This window comes from Diplotaxodon limnothrissa, linkage group LG11 (assembly GCF_057381915.1).
Source record: "Diplotaxodon limnothrissa isolate DT_005_m linkage group LG11, D_limnothrissa_male_GT1.1, whole genome shotgun sequence".
Lineage (NCBI taxonomy): Eukaryota > Metazoa > Chordata > Actinopteri > Cichliformes > Cichlidae > Diplotaxodon > Diplotaxodon limnothrissa.
The window spans coordinates 19,520,566-19,541,068 of record NC_140606.1 but is presented as its reverse complement, the minus strand read 5'-3'; the positions used below and the strand labels follow the sequence as shown (position 1 = coordinate 19,541,068).

The 20,503-nt window shown below is 40.7% G+C and overlaps 1 protein-coding gene across 2 annotated transcripts in view; it reads left to right on the top strand.

The window, feature by feature from the left end:
• ptprub (protein tyrosine phosphatase receptor type Ub) overlaps positions 1 to 17,622 on the top strand; it is a 215,545-nt gene extending 197,923 nt beyond the window's left edge. For both annotated transcript variants that reach the window (XM_085366304.1, XM_085366303.1), the window contains 7 exons: positions 171 to 306; positions 989 to 1,138; positions 4,052 to 4,366; positions 6,828 to 6,953; positions 8,819 to 8,976; positions 14,848 to 14,983; positions 15,090 to 17,622. In XM_085366304.1, the coding sequence (XP_085222430.1) occupies positions 171 to 306; positions 989 to 1,138; positions 4,052 to 4,366; positions 6,828 to 6,953; positions 8,819 to 8,976; positions 14,848 to 14,983; positions 15,090 to 15,152 (1,084 nt within the window). In that variant the 3' untranslated portion in view covers positions 15,153 to 17,622. The remainder of the gene's footprint in view (positions 1 to 170; positions 307 to 988; positions 1,139 to 4,051; positions 4,367 to 6,827; positions 6,954 to 8,818; positions 8,977 to 14,847; positions 14,984 to 15,089) is intronic.
• The last annotated feature ends 2,881 nt before the right edge of the window (positions 17,623 to 20,503 follow it).

The window sequence follows — 20,503 nt, the reverse complement described above, 5'->3', positions numbered from 1 at the left end:
ATTGGGCAGATCTGTCACATTCTTAGCCATTTAAACAATATTGATTACTTATTTATAACACAATGATTATATTATGTTCCATTTGTGCCAATGGGTCCCTCATATCCTATGCACAGACCTTTAATGTTTTAAGACACAATTCCTTATAAAAGATGGTCTTTCCATTGCAGTGCGGGGGCAGGTCGCACCGGCTGCTACATTGTGCTGGATGTCATGTTGGACATGGCCGAGTGTGAGGGCGTGGTGGATATCTACAACTGCGTCAAAACCCTCTGCTCTCGACGTATCAACATGATTCAAACGGAGGTGAGGACAGCAGTGCAGCCAGGAAATCACAATTTCTTGCACATGTCACATATTTAGCAGGTGACATCTCGATCCTTAATATAATCTTCTCAAACCCCCCCAGAAAAGCCAAGCTTGTAAAAATTCCTTTTTTCCTTCTGTTGTTTGGGAACTCAAAAAGTGAGGGGGGTACATTTCCATACTCCCACTTCTAGATGTATGTAAAGGTCACGGCTAAAGTTTTAGAGAAAAGACTGTCTCTTTGTCAGTTTGCTGTGTAGGCACGTGCTGTTCTTTGATGTGCACATAATTTGCATTTTTACCTCTTATTATGTAAATCCAACGTTGACTTGGCTGTTTATTGCATTTGTAGCTATTTGCAGGGGCGCACTAATTAAATGCACACTGCATGTGTTTGTTTACAAATAAATATTTATTTATTCTCTAGCGGCCTTGATACACCACTAACATTAAAGCACATGTTTAATTCAGAACAAGGCGGGTTATGAAAGATTTCTCCCATTCTGACTATTATTCGATTATTTATTTACAACTACTTACGTTTCTCACCTGCTTCTGTTTTAACCTGCGTCATTTGTAGTGTTTAGCATCTGGTTGCTTACAACCTTCAGATAACATATTTTGATGTGTTATTCAAAAGCCAGAACGATGAACTAAATTATGTCACCTGCTGTCTTTTCAGGAGCAGTATATCTTCATCCATGATGCTATTCTAGAGGCGTGTCTGTGCGGAGAGACGGCCATCCTGGTGAATGAGTTTGCTGTCACTTACAAAGAGATGCTGCGAGTGGATTCTCAGAGTAATTCCTCTCAGCTTCGAGAGGAGTTTCAGGTCAGTGTTGCTGCAAAGTCAGAATGAGCCATAATAATGATCCACTGTGTACAAGTTAGAAGTCATTTGTAGTTATGTAGTGTAGGTTTGCTCAATTTAGTTAATATTGTTTGGCTGATATTCAGATAGTAGCACAGTCACCGGACATGCACTTACTTTTCTTTAGCTGAAAGTAAGATAAATGTATCTCACAGGTTGTGAGTTTCAGGCTGTCTGCCAATGCTTTAACTCCAGTGCTCTCTCAGCATCTCACATTCAGGCTGTAACCAGTGTTCCCTAAACACCCTCGCCTGCAGGCAGTTGATTCAATTCAGTTCAATTCTTTTGTTCTTTTTTTTTAACATAGGACAGTTTTTCCAATTTCATTGTACTACTGTACTATGTATGACTGTGCAATGACAATAAAGAGTTATCTTATCTTATCTTATCTTATATCACCAGTTCACAACAACAGTCATCTCAAGGCGATTTTTATTGTAAGGTAAAGACCCCAGAATATTCGAGAGAGCACACCAACGATCAAACAGTCCTTCCAGCTACAGCAGGCTCAGGGAGAGCCAGCCATGTTCTCGGGGGAGTGAAGTGAAAGTGAAGACAGAAAGGACCAACATAGAGACAACTCAGATAATAAACAGAAATGAGCATGAGAGAGGAGACAAAACTCGATCACAGACAGAAATTTGGGCCACTTTAGTTATGTGAAAATAGTGTATCTCACGGTTCAATAAGCACCGTCAGCAACAATAACATGAAGCTGAATTGTTTTCTGTATGACTTTGTTAGTCCACTCGTCATTATAAGATTACTTTATTTCATTGAGGTTTACAGGCATTCATTTATCCACAGCAATCAAACCATCAATCAGCCGGAAGTTTGGACCTTGGATCATTGCAACACCCTGATTTTTTTTGGGCCATTCTGTTACAGAATTGCTGCTGTGTTTGAGATCATTGTCCTGTTGCATGATCCAGTTTCAACCAAGCGTTGGCTGTCAAATAAATTGCCTAACATTTAAGTCTAGAATACGTTAGTACGAAGAGGAGCTCACGGTCAACTCAATGACCGCAGGGCGCCCAGCTCCTGTGGCTGCAGAACAAGCCCAAATCATCACCTCTACCTCCATCTGTGACAGTTAGTATGAGGTGTTTGTGCCGTTGTGCTGTGCATTATAGTCAAACATCTCCACTTTGGTCTGTCCAAAGGACATTGTTCCAGAAATCTTGTGATTTGTTCAGATGGAACTCAAATTTAGGTAATTTCCAAGCAAGTCATACTTGTTCAGTCTTTTTCTAATTGTACTGTCATGAACTTTAACATTTAACATGCTAGCTGAGGACTGCAGAGTCTGAGAAGCAGCTTTTGGATCTTTTACAGTTTCTCTGAGCACTGCACGGTCTGACCGTAGGGTGAATTTTCCTGGGATGTCTGCTTCTCGGAAAGAGGGGACATCCCACGTGTTAACACACTTAAACCCTCCAGAACACCAAAGAGCCAAAACATGTGCTTTTACAGGTGCTCACGATTGTTGATGATCAATTAGCCAAGTGCAGATGATTAGCAGCACCCGGCTGCTACTTACCCTCTTAATTCTTAAAGAAACAGGAAGGTGCCGTTAGCATTTCATCGGACAGCACTGTCCCGTGAAAACTTTCTTTTTCACATGACTATTTTAGCAGGTGTTTTCAGTGTGCCTGGATTCCACTGCGTGGTTTCCCACAGGTTGAGAATATATTCACAGTAATTGCAGCTACACCACACAGGTGTTCCATAAATATCTCACATGCAGTCCACTTTTAACCAAAATATGTGAACTGCTCATCCAAACAACTTCAAACACGCCTGTCAGATATGAAGGAGAAAGGATGAACGGTTGTTTGGGAAAAACAAATAAACACACAGACACGCATGCAGAGACGAAGATGCTCTTTGTAGCGCACACATCAGTTCGACAAAGAGCGCATAAAGGAACAGACTAATAGATATCTCTGCGTGGCGTGTTTGCATCTATAATGTATGTGTGCGTACATGAAACATGATGTTAGTTTCCATTGTTATTCTTTGCCACTTATGTCCCCTCGAGTGGTTTAATGTGCTCTCAGAAGATTTTATTAGGTTTTGATTAGGAGACAGGAGAGCCAGCTGTGTTCCAAAACGCTTTACCTGCTTCATTCACCTTCCTCTGCTGCTCGCTGCTCAACCAGCACACACTGTGACTTAGCATTTCAAAGTGCTTCTGAAAAAGACTTGCGCTTCTCCTTATGATTTTGTGCCATTTAATCCTCATAAAATATGCATATTGTATAAATTATGATGGATGTATGTAGGGAGCAGTTACCTTTTCATATAGGAAAGTGTTTCACTCCCTGCTTTGATCCTGTAAACTTCTCTGTCAGGCATTGATGCTAAAAGCCTCCCTACCAACCAAAGAGCTGTGTTTGCCTTTTACTCTGTCATCCTGTGGCTAACAGCCAATTGGTAGCACTGAGATCAGCAAGTCACAGATCTATTATTGATGCTGTACATTAATTATTCAAATATTTTTTTTCAAGTTGTTTAATGTAATAATGATTAAATTCATTATGGATAATTAGTATGCAACATTTCTTTTTTATTTGTTTTATTGCACTCAGCTTTGTTACGCAGTTTGCCAATCTTATGCTTTATTCCTTTTAAGTTAGTTTGCTGATGCTCAGTGTATCAAAGACTAAACCAATTACCATCATTGGTCTTTTTGTATTCTCTTTTTTCCAGTCCTCCCTCCTCCTGTCTCGTTCACTTCCTCTACCTCCTTCTCTTTCCTAAGATCTCAGACTTCTCTGCAGTGCCTCATCACCCCTCACATATTCCACTTTTAAATGGTTTCTCAAATTTCACTTTATCCTCACCTGGCCTCTTACACATTTCCATTTTCAGACGCTGAACTCTGTGACTCCCCACGTGGATGTGGAGGAGTGCAGCATTGCTCTCTTACCCAGAAACCGAGAGAAGAACCGCAGCATGGATGTCCTCCCGCCCGATCGCGCCCTTGCGTTCCTGGTCACGACAGAAGGGGAGAGTAACAATTACATCAACGCTGCTCTCGCTGACAGCTTCCACCGGCAGGCTGCTTTCATTGTGACCCCTCACCCTCTGCCGGGCACCACGGCCGATTTTTGGCGGCTGGTTTTTGACTACGGCTGCACGGCAGTGGTCATGCTCAACCAGCTAAATCAGTCAAACTCTGCCTGGGTAAGGTCAAAGTGTTAGGTACTTTTTATTGCCATTGATTTGTTGACACTGAAAAAAGAGAGAGATGTCTTAAAACATTTGAGATCTGACACACACACACGCACGCGAGCATGCACACACACAGAGGAGCCACTGTTTGCTGTGCAAGTTTTTACTCTCAGTCTTGGGGTTGTATGAAGTTTATTCGAGACTTTCCCTGACATCCCCCGCCTGTACAGTTTCTGTATCTTACTGTGCTCGGGATTAGTTCTTTCATGCCATTTTGTTGGGCTTTGATCCCTGACCACATTGATCTCAAGGCATGACTAGATAACGCTCGCCCCAGTTTTTCCTTCCCTTCTCAAGCTACATCTCTGAAGAATAGGCTTGCATTACCCTCCAGCCACATCTTAGATTTTTTTTAACTAGCTCACATTTTTTCACGAGCATATAATTTTTTTTTAAAAATAATTTGGTTTAAATTATTTTTAAACCAACAATATTAAAAATAATTAGGGGAAACATAATATGAGATTAGTGGTCATTACTTGTCCTTTTTAGCCTTCAGGACTTTTAAAGTCTTTGCTAGGCTAAATCCTGAACACTAGCTATTTCATGTGGTTGGAGCAGGTGAATAAGGGCTTAAGATGACATTAGGCAAAAAAAAAAAAGAAATAAACTGTCATGGAATTTGAACAGATAAGATATGTGACTGCCACACGTTATTGCCATTTTCTAAAGTCTTAAAACAGAACCCACGGGGAGCGCGGAAGGCTAATTAACAACAACAACAATATGCTGAAAAGTTATTATGGATTTCTCTACCCCAGCAGACCTGTCTTTTCCATGTGGTCATGCATAATCATATCTTTCACATAGTTTCTTCTGATTACGACATAAGAAATCATTATAAGCATTGAGCAAACATGAAGCGTGTAGTTTGCTTTTGTGTCCCTAAAGAAAAGTAATGATTTCACTCTTCAAGCCATTTGTCAGCTGGAAGAAACAGGATTTAATGAGCTTGTGGTAGCAATATAGGAAACCAGACTGAGAAGCTGATCAAATGTAACTCCTCGAGTTGTAGCAGAAGGAAACGCATAGTCTGTGAAAGAGCCAAAAGCTGGCACAACCTGACTGCATTTTGTTGGAATTAAGCTTAAGGAGATTGGCAAGCTTCCAGTCCTTAATGGCACATAAATAGTTGTGCAGAGAGAACGAGGTTGCTGAATAATTAAGCTTGCGGGACAGGTACAACTGGGTCTCATCAGTTTGGCAATAAAGGAAGAAGAAATCTTTGCAGTCCAGTAATGTAGCCCAAGGAAAAGCATTCAAAACAAGTGAGAACAGTCCTAAAATAAGGATGCAGCCTACAAGAGTCAAAAACAATTTAAATACATAAGTCTGCAACACAAAGTAACGCTGGCCTTCATCAATTTATTATTAGTACTGCTAGAATGACAATTTAAAGTACTTGTGTATAGTCTCATAGTACCTTGTATTTACAGTCTTGCATAATGAATATGGGCATGAATAAGGAGTGAGTTGCAGAGTTCACCTGTAAAAGCCAAAGGCACTGAAGATAATAGCTCACGCATTCTCCTTTCTGTCCTTTAGGCATTAGATTTACAAGGTTTTCAGTCCGTCTTTAAATATTAACTTTGTGAAATATGTATTACAGTGCATCAGATCCTTGAAAAACAGGCGTTTGGTCTAAGATGGAAAAAATTGAAGAAGGAAGAAAGTAGAGCCCAAACAATACTGGATTTATAAATATATATGCTAAGACAGAGATACTTATTATTTTTATGACTAAATGTGAAAGCTACCAAATGCAGTTTGTAAAAACTGTCCTCAAGCGTTAAACTATCAGTATGACCTCCAAAGCCGTGACGAGCATTGCTAAAATGTTAATAAATGTTCTGAATATTTCATCTTTACTGTTGGTTTACACATGTTAAGTGGAGAATAGGTGCTGTGCTGTTTTTTTCTGGCTGTTCTTTGCAGCACCTTATCTAATCTAGACAAAATAAAACAAATGCAATGATCCTATTCAATCCCACTTTTCATCCACTCCCCTTTAAAAAGTTTTCATCTCGTTTCTTTCGGCCCGTGGGGTCTTGTCTGAAAATTGAGTTATAGCCACTTTAAGATGTCCACTGCAAGATCTTGTTATAAACTCTGTTATAGAGTTCATTTGCTGGGCTGCGGTGCTCTGTCTCCCTCTTGTTGAAATCTCTCAAAGCACATTAGGTCTCTCCCTTCGCAATGCTTCTCTAACTTCTCTAACTAACACTAGTGTGGCTTTTTAAATTCCATGAAAACACACAGTAACCCAACTGCTGCTTTTATTTTAATAAACACCAGCAGCAATTGATAATCCAGAGGTCTAAGAACAAGTATTATGGCCACAGCTACATAAAAATGCATTTTCTTTCAAGCTCAATCACTAATGAACTCATCTCTGCCCATGTTGTTTGTGCAGCCATGTGTCCAGTACTGGCCGGAGCCTGGTTTACAGCAGTACGGGCCAATGGAAGTGGAGTTCCTGTCTATGTCAGCGGACGAGGACGTCATAACTCGTCTATTTCGAGTCAAGAACGTCACGAGGGTGAGTCATTGTCATCCCAAAACAGCCAGCGCAGGACATTTTATTGAGCTCGATGATATTTCACAAATATTAAGTTAAACTGCTTTAGAAATGTATGAGCGGGAGGTTTTACCTGCAGTACATTCAGAGCCGTCACCTCTAACGTGCACCTGAAAATCTAGAGAAGTATTACAGGTGGTTTAGATAAATGTTATACATCTAACATTTTCTACAATATCCTTTATGGATGCAAACTGAAACTCGGGGTTTCACATGAGACTGTATTTCTGTATAGTGTGCGCTTTTGCGTTACTAATGCAAACACGGCAACACTTCACTAGTTTACGCCTCATGGGACAGAAGAGTTTGTCAAATAAGTCCCCTTAAGAAAATACACTCTATACGAGAGCCAGGAAATTTGTATCGAGCACAATGGCAGATGAGTAGAAGTTTTATTCATAGACTTTATTATACGTACTACAAAGGACATTCTTTTGATATTCAGCAGTCCAGAAAATTGAACCAGAGCCCCCAGTGCTTCCATCAAACATTCCCATGAGAATGATTTTTATTATAAGAATTTTCTTTTTCGTGAAAAACATGCAAGAGGAAGCCATTGACATGCATGCCATAAAGGTCAGTCTTTCGCTTTTTCAATTTCTTCTTGTTATTACCTAGATAGGTGTCTTCCCTCTCTTATGCGCGCGTTGGCATACTAAAAAGGAACCTTTCATCATTGTGATGCCTGCCATATTTTCAGTTGCCGTCTACTCTTTTCGGCAGCAAAGAAGATTTTCTTTTGAATTGCTCATAAACCTCGTCACACCTTTTAAACAGTGCAGCGTTAGGTAGAGCTCTGAAAATAGGCTAGAAACAAAAAAAATAAGAAGGCACCAGTGGTTCTGTCATAGTCGAGGAAGCACAGTGGAATGTTAGTTTGGTCTTTCCTCAGCTGAAGAGAATTCCCAAATGTGTTTTATATGTAGGACTAGAACATTTTCACTTCACTGTGTTGGCTGTTTGGTTTGTTTATATGTAGTTATGCGTGTTTTATGCTCAGGAATTTACATACGCACATGCTTGCATTCTGCTCAGGATCAAAATCAACCAATTACTAAAGAAATCTGTATGCAAGGCGTTTCCCCTATGCCATTAAAAGCAGCACGACAAGCGGTGCCCAGAACTTCCTGTCTTGATTGGCATCCTCACCTCCTGTGTCGACTGCCCCCGTCATTCCCCTCTCTATCTATGGCACCTCTTTTCTACTCAGCGCACATCACAGTCAGGGAGAGGGCAACTTAACACAGCATGGAAGGAATACAATCACACAAAAATAACGCACACCTCTCCCTCACTCAGCCCCTCTCTGTGCATTAGTGAGTAGATTTCCTTTGCCTGACAATGATATACAAGGGTAGTGAGTAAAAGTCAAAGGAAGTGCATTGTAAGCATATGTACGGATATGTGGTTTGTACAAAAAAGAGCACACTGTGTAAATCCCGCTTCCACTGAGGCAATTCCTCCATGCATCGTCGGTGTCTTTGCCGGCCCAATTTGCATGACTTACAGTTCTCCGCTGGTCCTTAAGTATTGGGTGAGATTCTACAGGACAAGGTTATGAACACACAGGGACCTCTTTCAGACACAGCGCGGGCCCCTCTTACTCCCACAGACCCATATATCTCAAAGTCAGGCTGCTGAGTGAGCACAGCGCCGAATGCCAACACACAGCCTGGGGAGCACTCAAAAGTAGCTTCTAACTGGCTACCACACAAGATGTACAGAAACACCCAGAACAATTTATTTGCCACATGCATACATATATTCAGCAAAAGAGAACAATGGTGTCAGATATGTGTGTTGTGTGCTTTCTCTTGTATCTGAAGCTCCAAGAGGGCCAGCTGGTGATGTGTCAGTTCCAGTTTCTGCGCTGGTCGGCATATCGCGACGTTCCAGACTCCAAGAAGGCTTTCCTCAACCTGCTGGCTCAAGTGCACAAGTGGCAAAGGGAGTGTGGAGAAGGACGCACAGTTGTGCACTGCCTGTGAGTAATGTTTTAGCAGCATGCGTCACGCAGATTGATACAGAAGGCAGTAATGTGCCCATTTTATTTCTGAAAAGCTCTTGCTGCTGTTGAAGACTGCATTTTAAGCCGACACCGTTTTCTTGGTGGGAGATGTCGCAAAAGTATATGAAAAAACATAGGAAATGTAAAATTGGCAACCGATTCTTGCCTTGTTTTTGTGTCGTTATGTGCGATTTGGCACAGTGAGATGCAGCGTGATTTGTCATGGCAGTATTTATATTGTAGAAAATCAAATTGCGCCGTGCTGTGCTGTGAAGTCAGTGGTGTTATATGCGTCTGTGTTGTCCTAAAGCCCCGGAGAGCACACCCTGCTGATGAATATGAATGGGCCGTCCAGCTCATTGCCAACCCATCACACGCTCATCCCCACCGCCCCCATCCAGAAGCACATCACTCAGTGCTGTCACACAGTGTTACCCACGACAACCAGGAAAGAGATTATGGAGATCAAATCAATTATAGCTTAATACAGAATGCGATGGTTCTCACTACACTAAATCCAGCACTGCCAGAGCACTGACGACGATTGATTGCCTTAATATTGCTTCTATACACTGCAGAATCTCCCAGGCCCACCTGGCTGCGTTTGTCTCAGGAGAGAGGAAGTGGCTTGTCCTTCATCAGCTTATTGATAGCGTTTTACATTTATGATGACCGGGCGAGTATACAAGGCAAAAATGCCACACTATTGTGTTATTTCTCAATTTCAAACTACTTACAGTGTTTCTCATATAGCTCTTCTTATGTTGTATAAATATTTTATATTCATATTGTGTTTCAATTTAAACAAATGCTGTTTTTATGAGATAGATAGGAATTCAGATACAGGGTCATCAGATTACTGTTTGTTTTCTGCTTACACTCTACTATTGTTTTCCAGAATTCAGTTAAACATGTATTTCATACTGGAAAAATAAGACGAGTACATATAGATAATATATATATGCCGTACTGCGGAAAAGTCTTGAGCCTCCTATCATTTCCTTGTATTTTGCTTCCAAGGCTCCAGATTTTTATCTTGTTATCTGTTAAAGTAGTCTCGTAAGATAAATAGTTTTTTTCTGACTGTTATGTGTGACAACTCAGCCAAGAGTCAATATGCCAGATTTAAATTGTATGTTTTAGCACTTTGTTGCTAGCTTAATTTTCCAGCCTGGAAATGATCCCACACTGGAAGCAGTGTGGGATCATCTTGATGGGGAACAGAACAAAAGGCAGCCAACATCAACACAAAGAAGAGCTTTGAATGTTCTTCAAAAAGCCTGGAGAACTATTCCTGACTACTTACAGAAATTACAAGAAAGCTACCCAAGAAAGTTCAGGCTGTGTTAAAGAATAAAGGAGGCCGTAGCAAATACTGACTTTCAAGCTGCCTGTAAAAACTCTGTTTTTGCTTCATGCACTGTATTTCAATCTATGTTTGCATCTTTCAAGAAATCACTGCTCCTGTAGCATAATACAAAGAAATGGGGGATGGATCTTCTGTACAGTACTGCACATGCACCCACTGCCCACCATATGTTAATTAAACTCATAATAAAGGTATTAGTCTAAAGCGGTGCTAACAGTCTAAGCATGCTAGCACGTTCACCGTGATAAAGCTAACATGCTGATCACAGACAGTATGAAAAATGGATGTAGCTACAATTACATCACCATAGTTTCTAAAGTCCCATTTTGAAGTCTTGAGATGGATTTTTCCACCATTACCTTCTTGGTTGCAAAATGTTAAAATGCACACTCAGTGGGGCTGAAGACTTGTGGCTGAAGCTTGTTAGCCAGTGAGGGTTTTTTGTGTGTGACCCGAAATGAGGGACTGAAACCATAAAATCAGCAGTAAAGTGTGTAAAGAGGCTGAGTCAGAAAGCTGTTTTTGCCTCAACTTCTAAGAGACTGGGAGTGATTTTGCAGCCACAGCTATCGCCCTCTGGTTTCTTTTGGATGGAATAAAACCTTCCAGGCACTTCTGCATTTGACCAGGAAACAGCATCTATGTTTTATTCTTCCTATGATCCTGATATTTAGCCAGTAACATCAGCCGTGATCAGTTCAATTTTAATTTTATTTATATAACATCAAATCACAACAACTGTCGCCTCAGGGCACTTGAGGGTGATCACCATCAAAATATAAAGTCTTAGAAAATGTTATATATACTAAAACTGTCCTATTGAGGGTTTCAGATAAGAAAAAAAGCACCCTGAATGTTGGCACTTGCTTTAATGACAATCCATTTGGTAGCTGTTGAAACATTCCACTCAGAATCACAAATGTCGCTCTCGTAGTGGTGCAAGGGAAAAAGTAGACCACCAACGGCAATCAGATACCTTTTGGGAATCAAAAATGTTTATGTACAAATATCCAACCATTTATTGGTGCTGTATTTCAGTCTGAGCTAATGTGGTCAGTTTGACTGCACACAGTGCTACACTAATAGCATGACTAAGTATATATTATAGATTGCAAATTATATCAAAGGATCAAACTAATTTGATGCATTAATGAAGAAGGCTTGAACTTTTTTTGTCAATCACTTGCCAAATTTTTATATTCCATTTCAAGAAATGTTTATTTCATGGCATACACTAATAGCATGACTAAGTATATATTATAGATTGCAAATTATATCAAAGGATCAAACTAATTTGATGCATTAATGAAGAAGGCTTGAACTTTTTTTGTCAATCACTTGCCAAATTTTTATATTCCATTTCAAGAAATGTTTATTTCATGGCATACACTTTGTTAAATTATGCAGTAGTGTCCCATGAGCGAAAACAGCCACGAAGCCTCTTTTTTTTCTTCGATAATGCTCTCATTTCATGTTTTACGTTCACTTGGGCCTCCTACTCCTAACATAAACCGGTAGTTTAGAAAGAAAATACTGCACCATGGTAAATGGTTAATGGCCTGTATTTGTATAGCGCTTTACTAGTCCCTAAGGACCCCAAAGCGCTTTACACAACCAGCCACCCATTCACGCACACATTCACACACTGGTGATGGTAAGCTACATTGTAGCCACAGCCACCCTGGGGCGCACTGACAGAGGCGAGGCTGCCGGACACTGGCGCCACCGGGCCCTCTGACCACCACCAGTAGGCAACGGGTGAAGTGTCTTGCCCAAGGACACAACGACCGAGACTGTCCAAGCCGGGGCTCGAACCGGCAACCTTCCGATTACAAGGCGAACTTCCAACTCTTGAGCCACGATGACCCAAAGCAACTCTGACTTGCATTCTTCCCACAAACCACCTATTCTTTGCTCACTACTGATTCCAACCCAGTCTGTTACACGGTTATACAACTGTTATTTAGTATTATGTTTCTTTTCTTTGACACAAGAAAAACAAACTTTAGCTTTTTTATTAACTCAAATAAAATATTACACGAAACTGCTAACAGCTACTAAATATCAGGATTATGCAATGGTAATGTTACACAGCCCCAGAAGGGTCATGGTAGAAATTTCTGTGTTGACAGTTTGTCTGCCCATTTGTTATTTTCCCCTCACACTCGTCAGCTTGCATTAACTTTAATTAAGTTTTTCCATTCCCTCTGGACCATATATTGTATGATATAGTATGTATTATAAATAGACTGCGGCTGCTTTGACCACAGGCACCTTTACCTGTGCTCAGGAACAATCTGTACCTTTTGGAGAAAGAAATAATATCTTGATGAACTAAATCAACCAGTCGTCTTACCATCAGCAGCTAGTATTAATTGAGACAGCTGCTGGGATCATTAAATGATTGCATGACCCGACACTGCGATTGTGTTGGTGGTCATGTATGTACTGAAAGATCTTTGGATCTTCATTATCACGACATTAGTAACAGGGCAGCACAGCAGGCACATGAGTGGCCAACTTTTACCATCTCAGACAGTTTTTAGCCTGCACTTGTTTTGTGCCAGAGGCAACCCCAAACCATCCTTGGATATTATCAACACTGTGTTTTATATTATAATCTTTTGTACTGCCTCGACAGAGTCATTGATGCCGTGCATTTTTATAAGCATTGCACTGAACTTCCTCTATAGGTCAGCTGTGAGCGTCCAAGTAGAGGAAAACTGAAATGTGTGCTGCATGCAAAAGCCGTGAGTTTTACTTCGAGGGTGATGTTCTTATCTCTCCATATTTATTCACACCCTGGGAAACGCTAGATTGAGAATAAATATGCCAGTTGGTCCAACATTATAATAGGTAACTAAAACTAAACTAAAAACTGAAACCAGATGTGAAAAAATATTTCAGTAAAATAAAAACTAGACTTTGAAAAATTACAAAACTATGATAACTCTGTGTTGGTCAAACCTCGGATTAAGGAGGAACAATGTGGTTTTCATCCTGGCTGTGGAACGCTGGACCAGCTCTTTATCCTCTTAAGAATATTTCAGTATGTTTGGGTGTTTGAGCCACCAGTGTACATGTGGTTTGTGGACTTGGAGAAGGCATTTGACCGCTTACTGTCACATTGTTACATGCCTTTCGGTCCATGTCAACTACAGTAAGAACCTGGTTATCGTTGCCGGCAATAAGTCAGACTTTTCCCTGGCGGATGGTGGGCAAGGCTGATTCTGTTTGTGATCTTTACGGACAGAATTTCTAGGTGGAGCCAAGTGCTAGAAGGATGCCACTCTCAGAGTCTTATCGCTGTTTTTTGCAGATGATGTGGTTCCTTTGCCATCACCAGGTGATGACTTCCTGCTTGCACTGGAGCAGCTCACAGTTGTGCAGTGGTCAGAATGACCATTAGCACCTTCTAGTCTGAGGGACAAGCTGCTTTTGTTTATGAGTTAGGGGAGGGGAGTGAAAGAGTGAACAGACAGACTGGTGCAGCATCTGCAGTGATGCTGACACGTCTATAAAAACATCGCTATCAATTTACTGGTTATTCTACATCCCTATGTTCACCTCTTATCACAAAGTTCTGAGTGATGACAGAAAGAATGACACTGCAGAAACAAACCCTTTCTTCAAACGGTGGCTGTGCTCAGAAGAGGAACTCAGTGTAGAGCTGATCCAAACGAGGTGGCTCAGGCATCTGATTAGGATGTTTCCTTGGCTGGGTTTTCTGGATAGGCCCGGAACATGCGGCGAGTTTGCATCTTCATCTTGTCAGGGTGTTTACGTCTTTACGTTGACTGGATAAGCTGGAGTTGGCGAAGTTGGAGAAGGAGGTCTGGACTTGGCTGTGACCCGACCCTGGATAAGCTGTAGAAGATGAATAGATAAATGGAAGAAAGGAAACACTGCTGTAGATTAGCCTGGTTATGCTTTTTGTCAGAAGCTTCTTGTTTTTGGTTTGTTTTGTCCGGCTTTGACTCTTTATGATTGTTTGTGCTATTGCACTGAAGTCTCTAAAATTGCTACTGTTATCTCTGACATAAACTGTAGCAGAGCTTTCTGGGTAATGTCCATTAGAGCAGTAAAGAGGAGTTACAGCAGCATCTATCCATAGCACTATGGACTGAACCATAAATGTAACATCTGAACATTAACCATATCCACAAGCACAGCTTTAATCAGCGCAGCCAGAGAGGGCTGCTATGCTGCTTGTGTACATTGATGGCTTTGCCTTTCAAAAGGAGGAATGAGCAGCAAAGGATCCATGTGTTCATCATCTCTCATTACCTTAGTATCTGCAGTGTTTGCATTGTGTAACTTCTCTAACTAGTCCAAATCATGAAGCGATTGAACAGATCTGGCAGAGAGCATTGAGTACTGTCCATATACACATGAATACCTTTGGATAGGTACAGTAGCAGCATTGATTTATGCCTGTACTGTGTAATAGTTATTAGACAATGTATTCTCTTCCACAGCAATGGTGGTGGCCGTAGTGGGACCTTCTGTGCCTGCAACATCCTCATCGAGATGATCCAGTATCAGAACATGGTAGACGTATTCTATGCTGTCAAAACTCTACGCAACTGCAAACCCAACATGGTCGAGTCTCTGGTATGGAAGTTTAGTCTAGTCTGTAAATTAATTGAAAAAAAACCCAAATTCAATACATTTGAGATTTTTGACTCTAGTTTTGTGTTTTTCCTTTTTGTTTCTTTAGGACCAGTATCGATTTTGCTATGACCTTGTCCTTGAGTACTTGGACTGCTTTGAAGGCAGATAGCAACTAAATGTTTACGACAGCAGCAAATTCCCACGCGCTGGAGACAAAGGTCACCCGGTGACCCCCCATCTACTTAAATGTTTGGACCTGTGAAGTTGGCTTTGAAAGGACTGCAGAGGAACGAGAGCAAAGAAAAAAAACATGGTCAAGGTTCTGACTTTTAACCTTTAATGTACAGCTGTGATTTCCTCCTTGTTGGTGATGTTTATCTCTTTTGATATGTTTTTTTTGTGCTTTTCTCGGTCCTATTTGCCTCTTGGACTACATCTTGTATGTGCTAAGGGTTTCTGTAGCAGCAAAACAATATTTGGAGCTGCAATGTGGACCTCTCTCTTCAAAGCAAGGGTCACCTTGGCTGTGTTTCATCATTTCATTCGTACAAACCGAAGACGCTGGATCTAATTCTGGAGTTACAGCAGCATTATTTAAACGTGGAAGAGCTACATAAAATAACGGTCCACTGTGCTCGTGGCATGACTTATCTACCATACCATAAACTGCCTTATTCTCTAATGATAGGACAGATTTATTGAAACCACCAAATAAATCGATAAAGTTTTTCACCTGGGGTAGAAAACAAGAACAAGAGATTTTAAGAGACCTATATTGTAAAGCAGACCAGCCCAGTATTCAACAGTATTGATGCAGAAACTGTACAGTAGTGCAATGTGTTGTATTTTCCCATAATGTTTGTGCTGGATTACCATGTGTGCTACAGGTGGGCGTTACTGGCACTGAGCCTGGTGCCACCGAGGGAGATTCCTGTCTCGTTACTGTCACGGTGCCAATCCCACTGACTGACTTGAATCCTTTGCTTTGTTCTACTGCTTCATCTTGATATATGCCTACAAACAAACACTATGTACTGCATCAGCTAATGTTCTCGCTCCGAAGTGATTGTTTGTATTTTATACTCACCGAAGACAGCAAAAGGAGAGGATGGCGAAAGCTGTTTGAAAGGCATCGAGATGCCACAGTGTTGGTGTGAAAAATGATGCGCCATTAATGCTGTGGTGAAGTGTCTGAACTGGTGCGGTCACACAGGTCTCAGTCTGCACCTCTTCTACTCATTCATTGTCCGAGGCGTTTGGTTGTGCTGTAAAAACAAAAAAAGTCTAAGAAAAGCAAAAAGAAAATCGGGGGTAGGGGGCACTAAGATGGGGTAGATGGTGGGAGTGCCATCTTGGGTCACCGCTCATTGCTGAACATATTTTTTTGATTGCAGAAATGTGGTTTTAAAAAAGTAGTAAAAGTAAGAAGCTGTTGGCCACATACCCTGCTGCTGACTTACCGCAGAGTTGATGGATAAACAAAATCCACTCTTTTTCAGCTGTTGGCCAGGGCCTGGAGAGCACTGGAACTCTTCATGCCTGAATCAATGTAAGAAGCAGTCAGGTTGGGATTTGTGATACACATAATGATCAGAGACAACTTTGAAACATGCTCTTGCAAAGACCCCATTACACAGAGGAAGAGATTTTTTTTTTTAAATCACTTTTGCGTTATAGCCACAAAAATATCTCTAATAAGCTCCATTAGAGATATTTTAAAACATAGGCCTTTTAAAATATGTTATGCGCCAACACATCTCCCGAGACTCCTTTAAGTAGAGGTTTTCAGGGAGGGTGGTAAAGGTATCACTCCAGGACATATCCTAATGAACAAGGAGAGACAGCTTGAAGCCTGCAGAAGCTGAGAAAGGCAACCCTGCTGCTAGTTTGCAGCTCACACTCTGGTTCAGGTGGGATAACCAGAATATGTGAGCAATCTAACAGTATACAAACATCACCAGACTCCCACAGATTCTCAAATAGAGCAGCTTGTTTGTGATGAGGAAGAAGAATGAGGTAGCTACATTGTAGTCAGTGATCTGGCAAAAGATTGCTGAAGGAAGTGCCTGGACACTTTTTTTGTTAAGGGTGGAAGGAATATGTATATACAGATGTATATTATGTTATGTGAATAATATATTATATGTTTGCCCACAGTAAAGACGTATAGTAAGTAACCACAACATAACCATAAAGCTGAATGTTGCTGTAAATGAGCATTTTGTGAGTTTTTGTCAGAACTTTTAACGACGAGCGTTCATCCCAGCGCTGCGAGCGAAGCGGCTCATGAGGCGTGTTCGGGCGCTCGTTAAGCTTTGCATTTCATTTCAGTGATTTCAGAATAACCCGATCCATATGATTTGTTTCAACCTTTAGCCACGACTGTGAGTGCATTATACTTTTACCATTCCAAAGCTTTTTATTATGACTATTTCTGAGTGACAACTGCCAACACAGGATGTTTGATTTCACTTGTTGTTTTCTGTATGAACCAACAGTACATGACTACTGTGTTTTTGATCATTGTATTTGTGGGGACATGGTGTGTATTTAATGAAAGAAAATAAGAAGAGAGATGTATATCGGGGTAGAAAGATCTTTCTTTTGAGCGATACCAACGATTAACAATAAATGAACAATGGGGGGAAAAAAGACGTTGTCGCAGCCTTTATTGGATGTTCTGTACCAAATACATACACGGCTGAAAAACCCCAACACACAACGTGGTTTCATGATCGGATTGTCAACAGAAGCGCAGACCTGATGGCAAAAGATGGACTTTCTGTCTATATCCCCTCTGACCCACCTGCGGTTTCTCATGCGGATGTGATCTTTTAACATTTTCCCGTCACCCTGAACCGCATTGACCATTTGATCTGACCCGCCTTTCTGATCCCTCACCCTGTTTCTTTTCCCTATCTCTTTTAATCATACCCCTCCACCGCACCCTGCTCATTTTCCATTACTTTCAATGTCTTTTCCTCATCGTTTTCTCCATCTCTTGCTTTGCTCCTTAGCTCAGAGTAAGGTGACTCCAGACCACAGACTTCCTCTCTTACCCCGTGGCTACGTTGAATAATGCAGCAGTCCTGCAAACTGATCCAGTCTTCAGCAGAGAGACTAGTCAGATTAATTAGAGTACAAGACCCCCTACTGTTCGGATGAGGACAATGTAGGCTGTGCAGACTTGCCTTTATTTTCTCATAGATTGATTAAGCTGCAAAAACAAACTTTAAAGGAGTGCGTCAGTATATTTAAGTATTCCTAAGTTGGTACTTTTCCACTAGTCATGTTGGTGAAAAGGGCAGGAATACCTTGTAGATTAATGAGGCAATGAGCTATTTTTATGGAGGCAGGTCATTTATACCACCCTATTTAATATCTGCAAGATTTTCTCAATTTCCCTTTTCACCTGCAGAAAGCCATTACAACATAAAATCCTTTTTTCCATCTTTTATTTCTCATATTTGACCGGCGGTTTAAATTAGCTGGTAATTGGAATCTTATCATTTAATTCTGATGGTGTAATGACTGTCGTGGTCAAGGCACTTATCACTTTGCCAGGATCCAACAGGGCTTTGTCTTTTCTCTCTCTTTGGAGCATCCTGTCTTATATTCTGTCACTGATGGGCTCGATAGATGTCGGCTTCTCCTCAGTCTCCCTGTTGAGTCTCACCACATACACTCGGATATCTTTCTATAAAACGGCTGTGACTTCCGACAGCTTCTGTTATTGGCTGATATAACGGAGAAAGCTGAAAAATTATCTAGTAATTTGATCAGGTATGATTAATGTTATTGTTAATGGAAGTTTTAAAACAAATATACTTCAAGGTATTTGGATAGACAATACAATATTGTGCAAAGTCTTGAGTGTCCCCCTCATATTTTTATATTTTGCTTCCAAGGAGCCAAGCTGTTACTTTTAAGTGGTCTTAAGCAATATTCATTCAGGTTTTCTTTTAAAGTTGGCCGCCTTTTCACTCATTTTTAGTCCAATCCTTGTATTACACCAAATATAACAGAGTTTAACATAAACGTATAATATAAAAAAAATTTATTTGCACTTATAAGGTGATTCGAAAAGTGCTATTAGTTAAAAGCATGGTGTTCAGTTTGTCCTTAAAAATGTGAGAAAACTGGACAAATGGAGGACAGAGGAAGAAGGTGCATAGCTAAAAAACTATCCACAGCATATAAACAATATGCAGCAGATAGCTTTAGTATCTACAGCATACCAGTAAAGACCAGAGTATGCATCAGGTCCTTGAGTTTATCCATCTGCTCATTAGAAATCCATTCTTAAGGAAGGGAAGCAGGTGCAGTATGCCACATTACACAAGAGCTGCACTGAAAATAAGTAGCAACAGGTCTTATTGTAAAATTTGAAACTTTTGGTTCAAATTATCATCAACATATACAGAGGAGGTCAGTGTTTACATCCATCAGTAAAACATGGTGGAGGCTCTGTCATGGTGTATGGCTGTATTCCAAACGTTGGTGTTGGGAATCTTGTCAAACTCGTTGCCGAAAAGGAACGTAGATCCAGCATGCAATCAGAAAAGCATCTGGATGGCAGTGACGTCATTTATCAGCATGAAAACGATCCCAAACACAATGTTAATGCAGTGTTATTACTCTATTAATACCTATAAAGACAGAGTCCAAATCATCTTGACAGAGAGCACAGAGGCAGCCAACATCCAAGGAATAGCTTCAGTGTCCTTCAAGAGATTTGATGAAGTATTCCTGAAGACTACTTAAACTACAAGAAAGCTTGTCTGAGATAGTAAAGGTCGTGTGAAGGTTCAAAACAATAGAATGAAGGTGGTCGTATCATATATCGATTTTCAAGGTCATTGCAACTGTACAAACCCCATTCCCCCCCCCCCCCCCCCCCCCTTATATACTGTATTTCCATAAATGGTTGCATGTTTCAGTAAATTGCTGCACCTATTTCCAATTTTCCAAGCAAGACCTTTTGCACAGTAAATATAAATTATTCATAGTTTTGTGACTTTTACAGTCTTGCAACTGTAAAAAGAAGCAATGTCTGGGACTCAAAAACATGCTCACTCGTTGCCTAATAGCTACAGAGACATGATCCGGGTTTTAACATCGGCAGAATGCTATTCTTCAAAGCACAGTGGTGTATCTTACTAAATGTTTAATGATTCTTCTTTCATGCCAAATGCTTTGCTAATAGATGCAGATAAAATCCAATATTCTCTGGGAGAATATTGTCACAGAAGCTTCTGCGGGTGACCTTGCCCAAGCCTCAGTCAATAAGTCGATAGAGAAGATGGCATGAAAATAAAGTTGCAGGCTTTTAGAAAGTGGGATAAATATCTGGTGTATGTCTGGGGATGTATTATATGATTCCTTAGGACCAATAGAGACTTAAACAAAGTCCAGTCCACTGAGTAAAGCCATTCTTCTCTTTCTGAGCATTTTTTTTTATACTATAAACACACAACTAAACAAATACACACCATATCCACACTATCTTGTTCTACCATC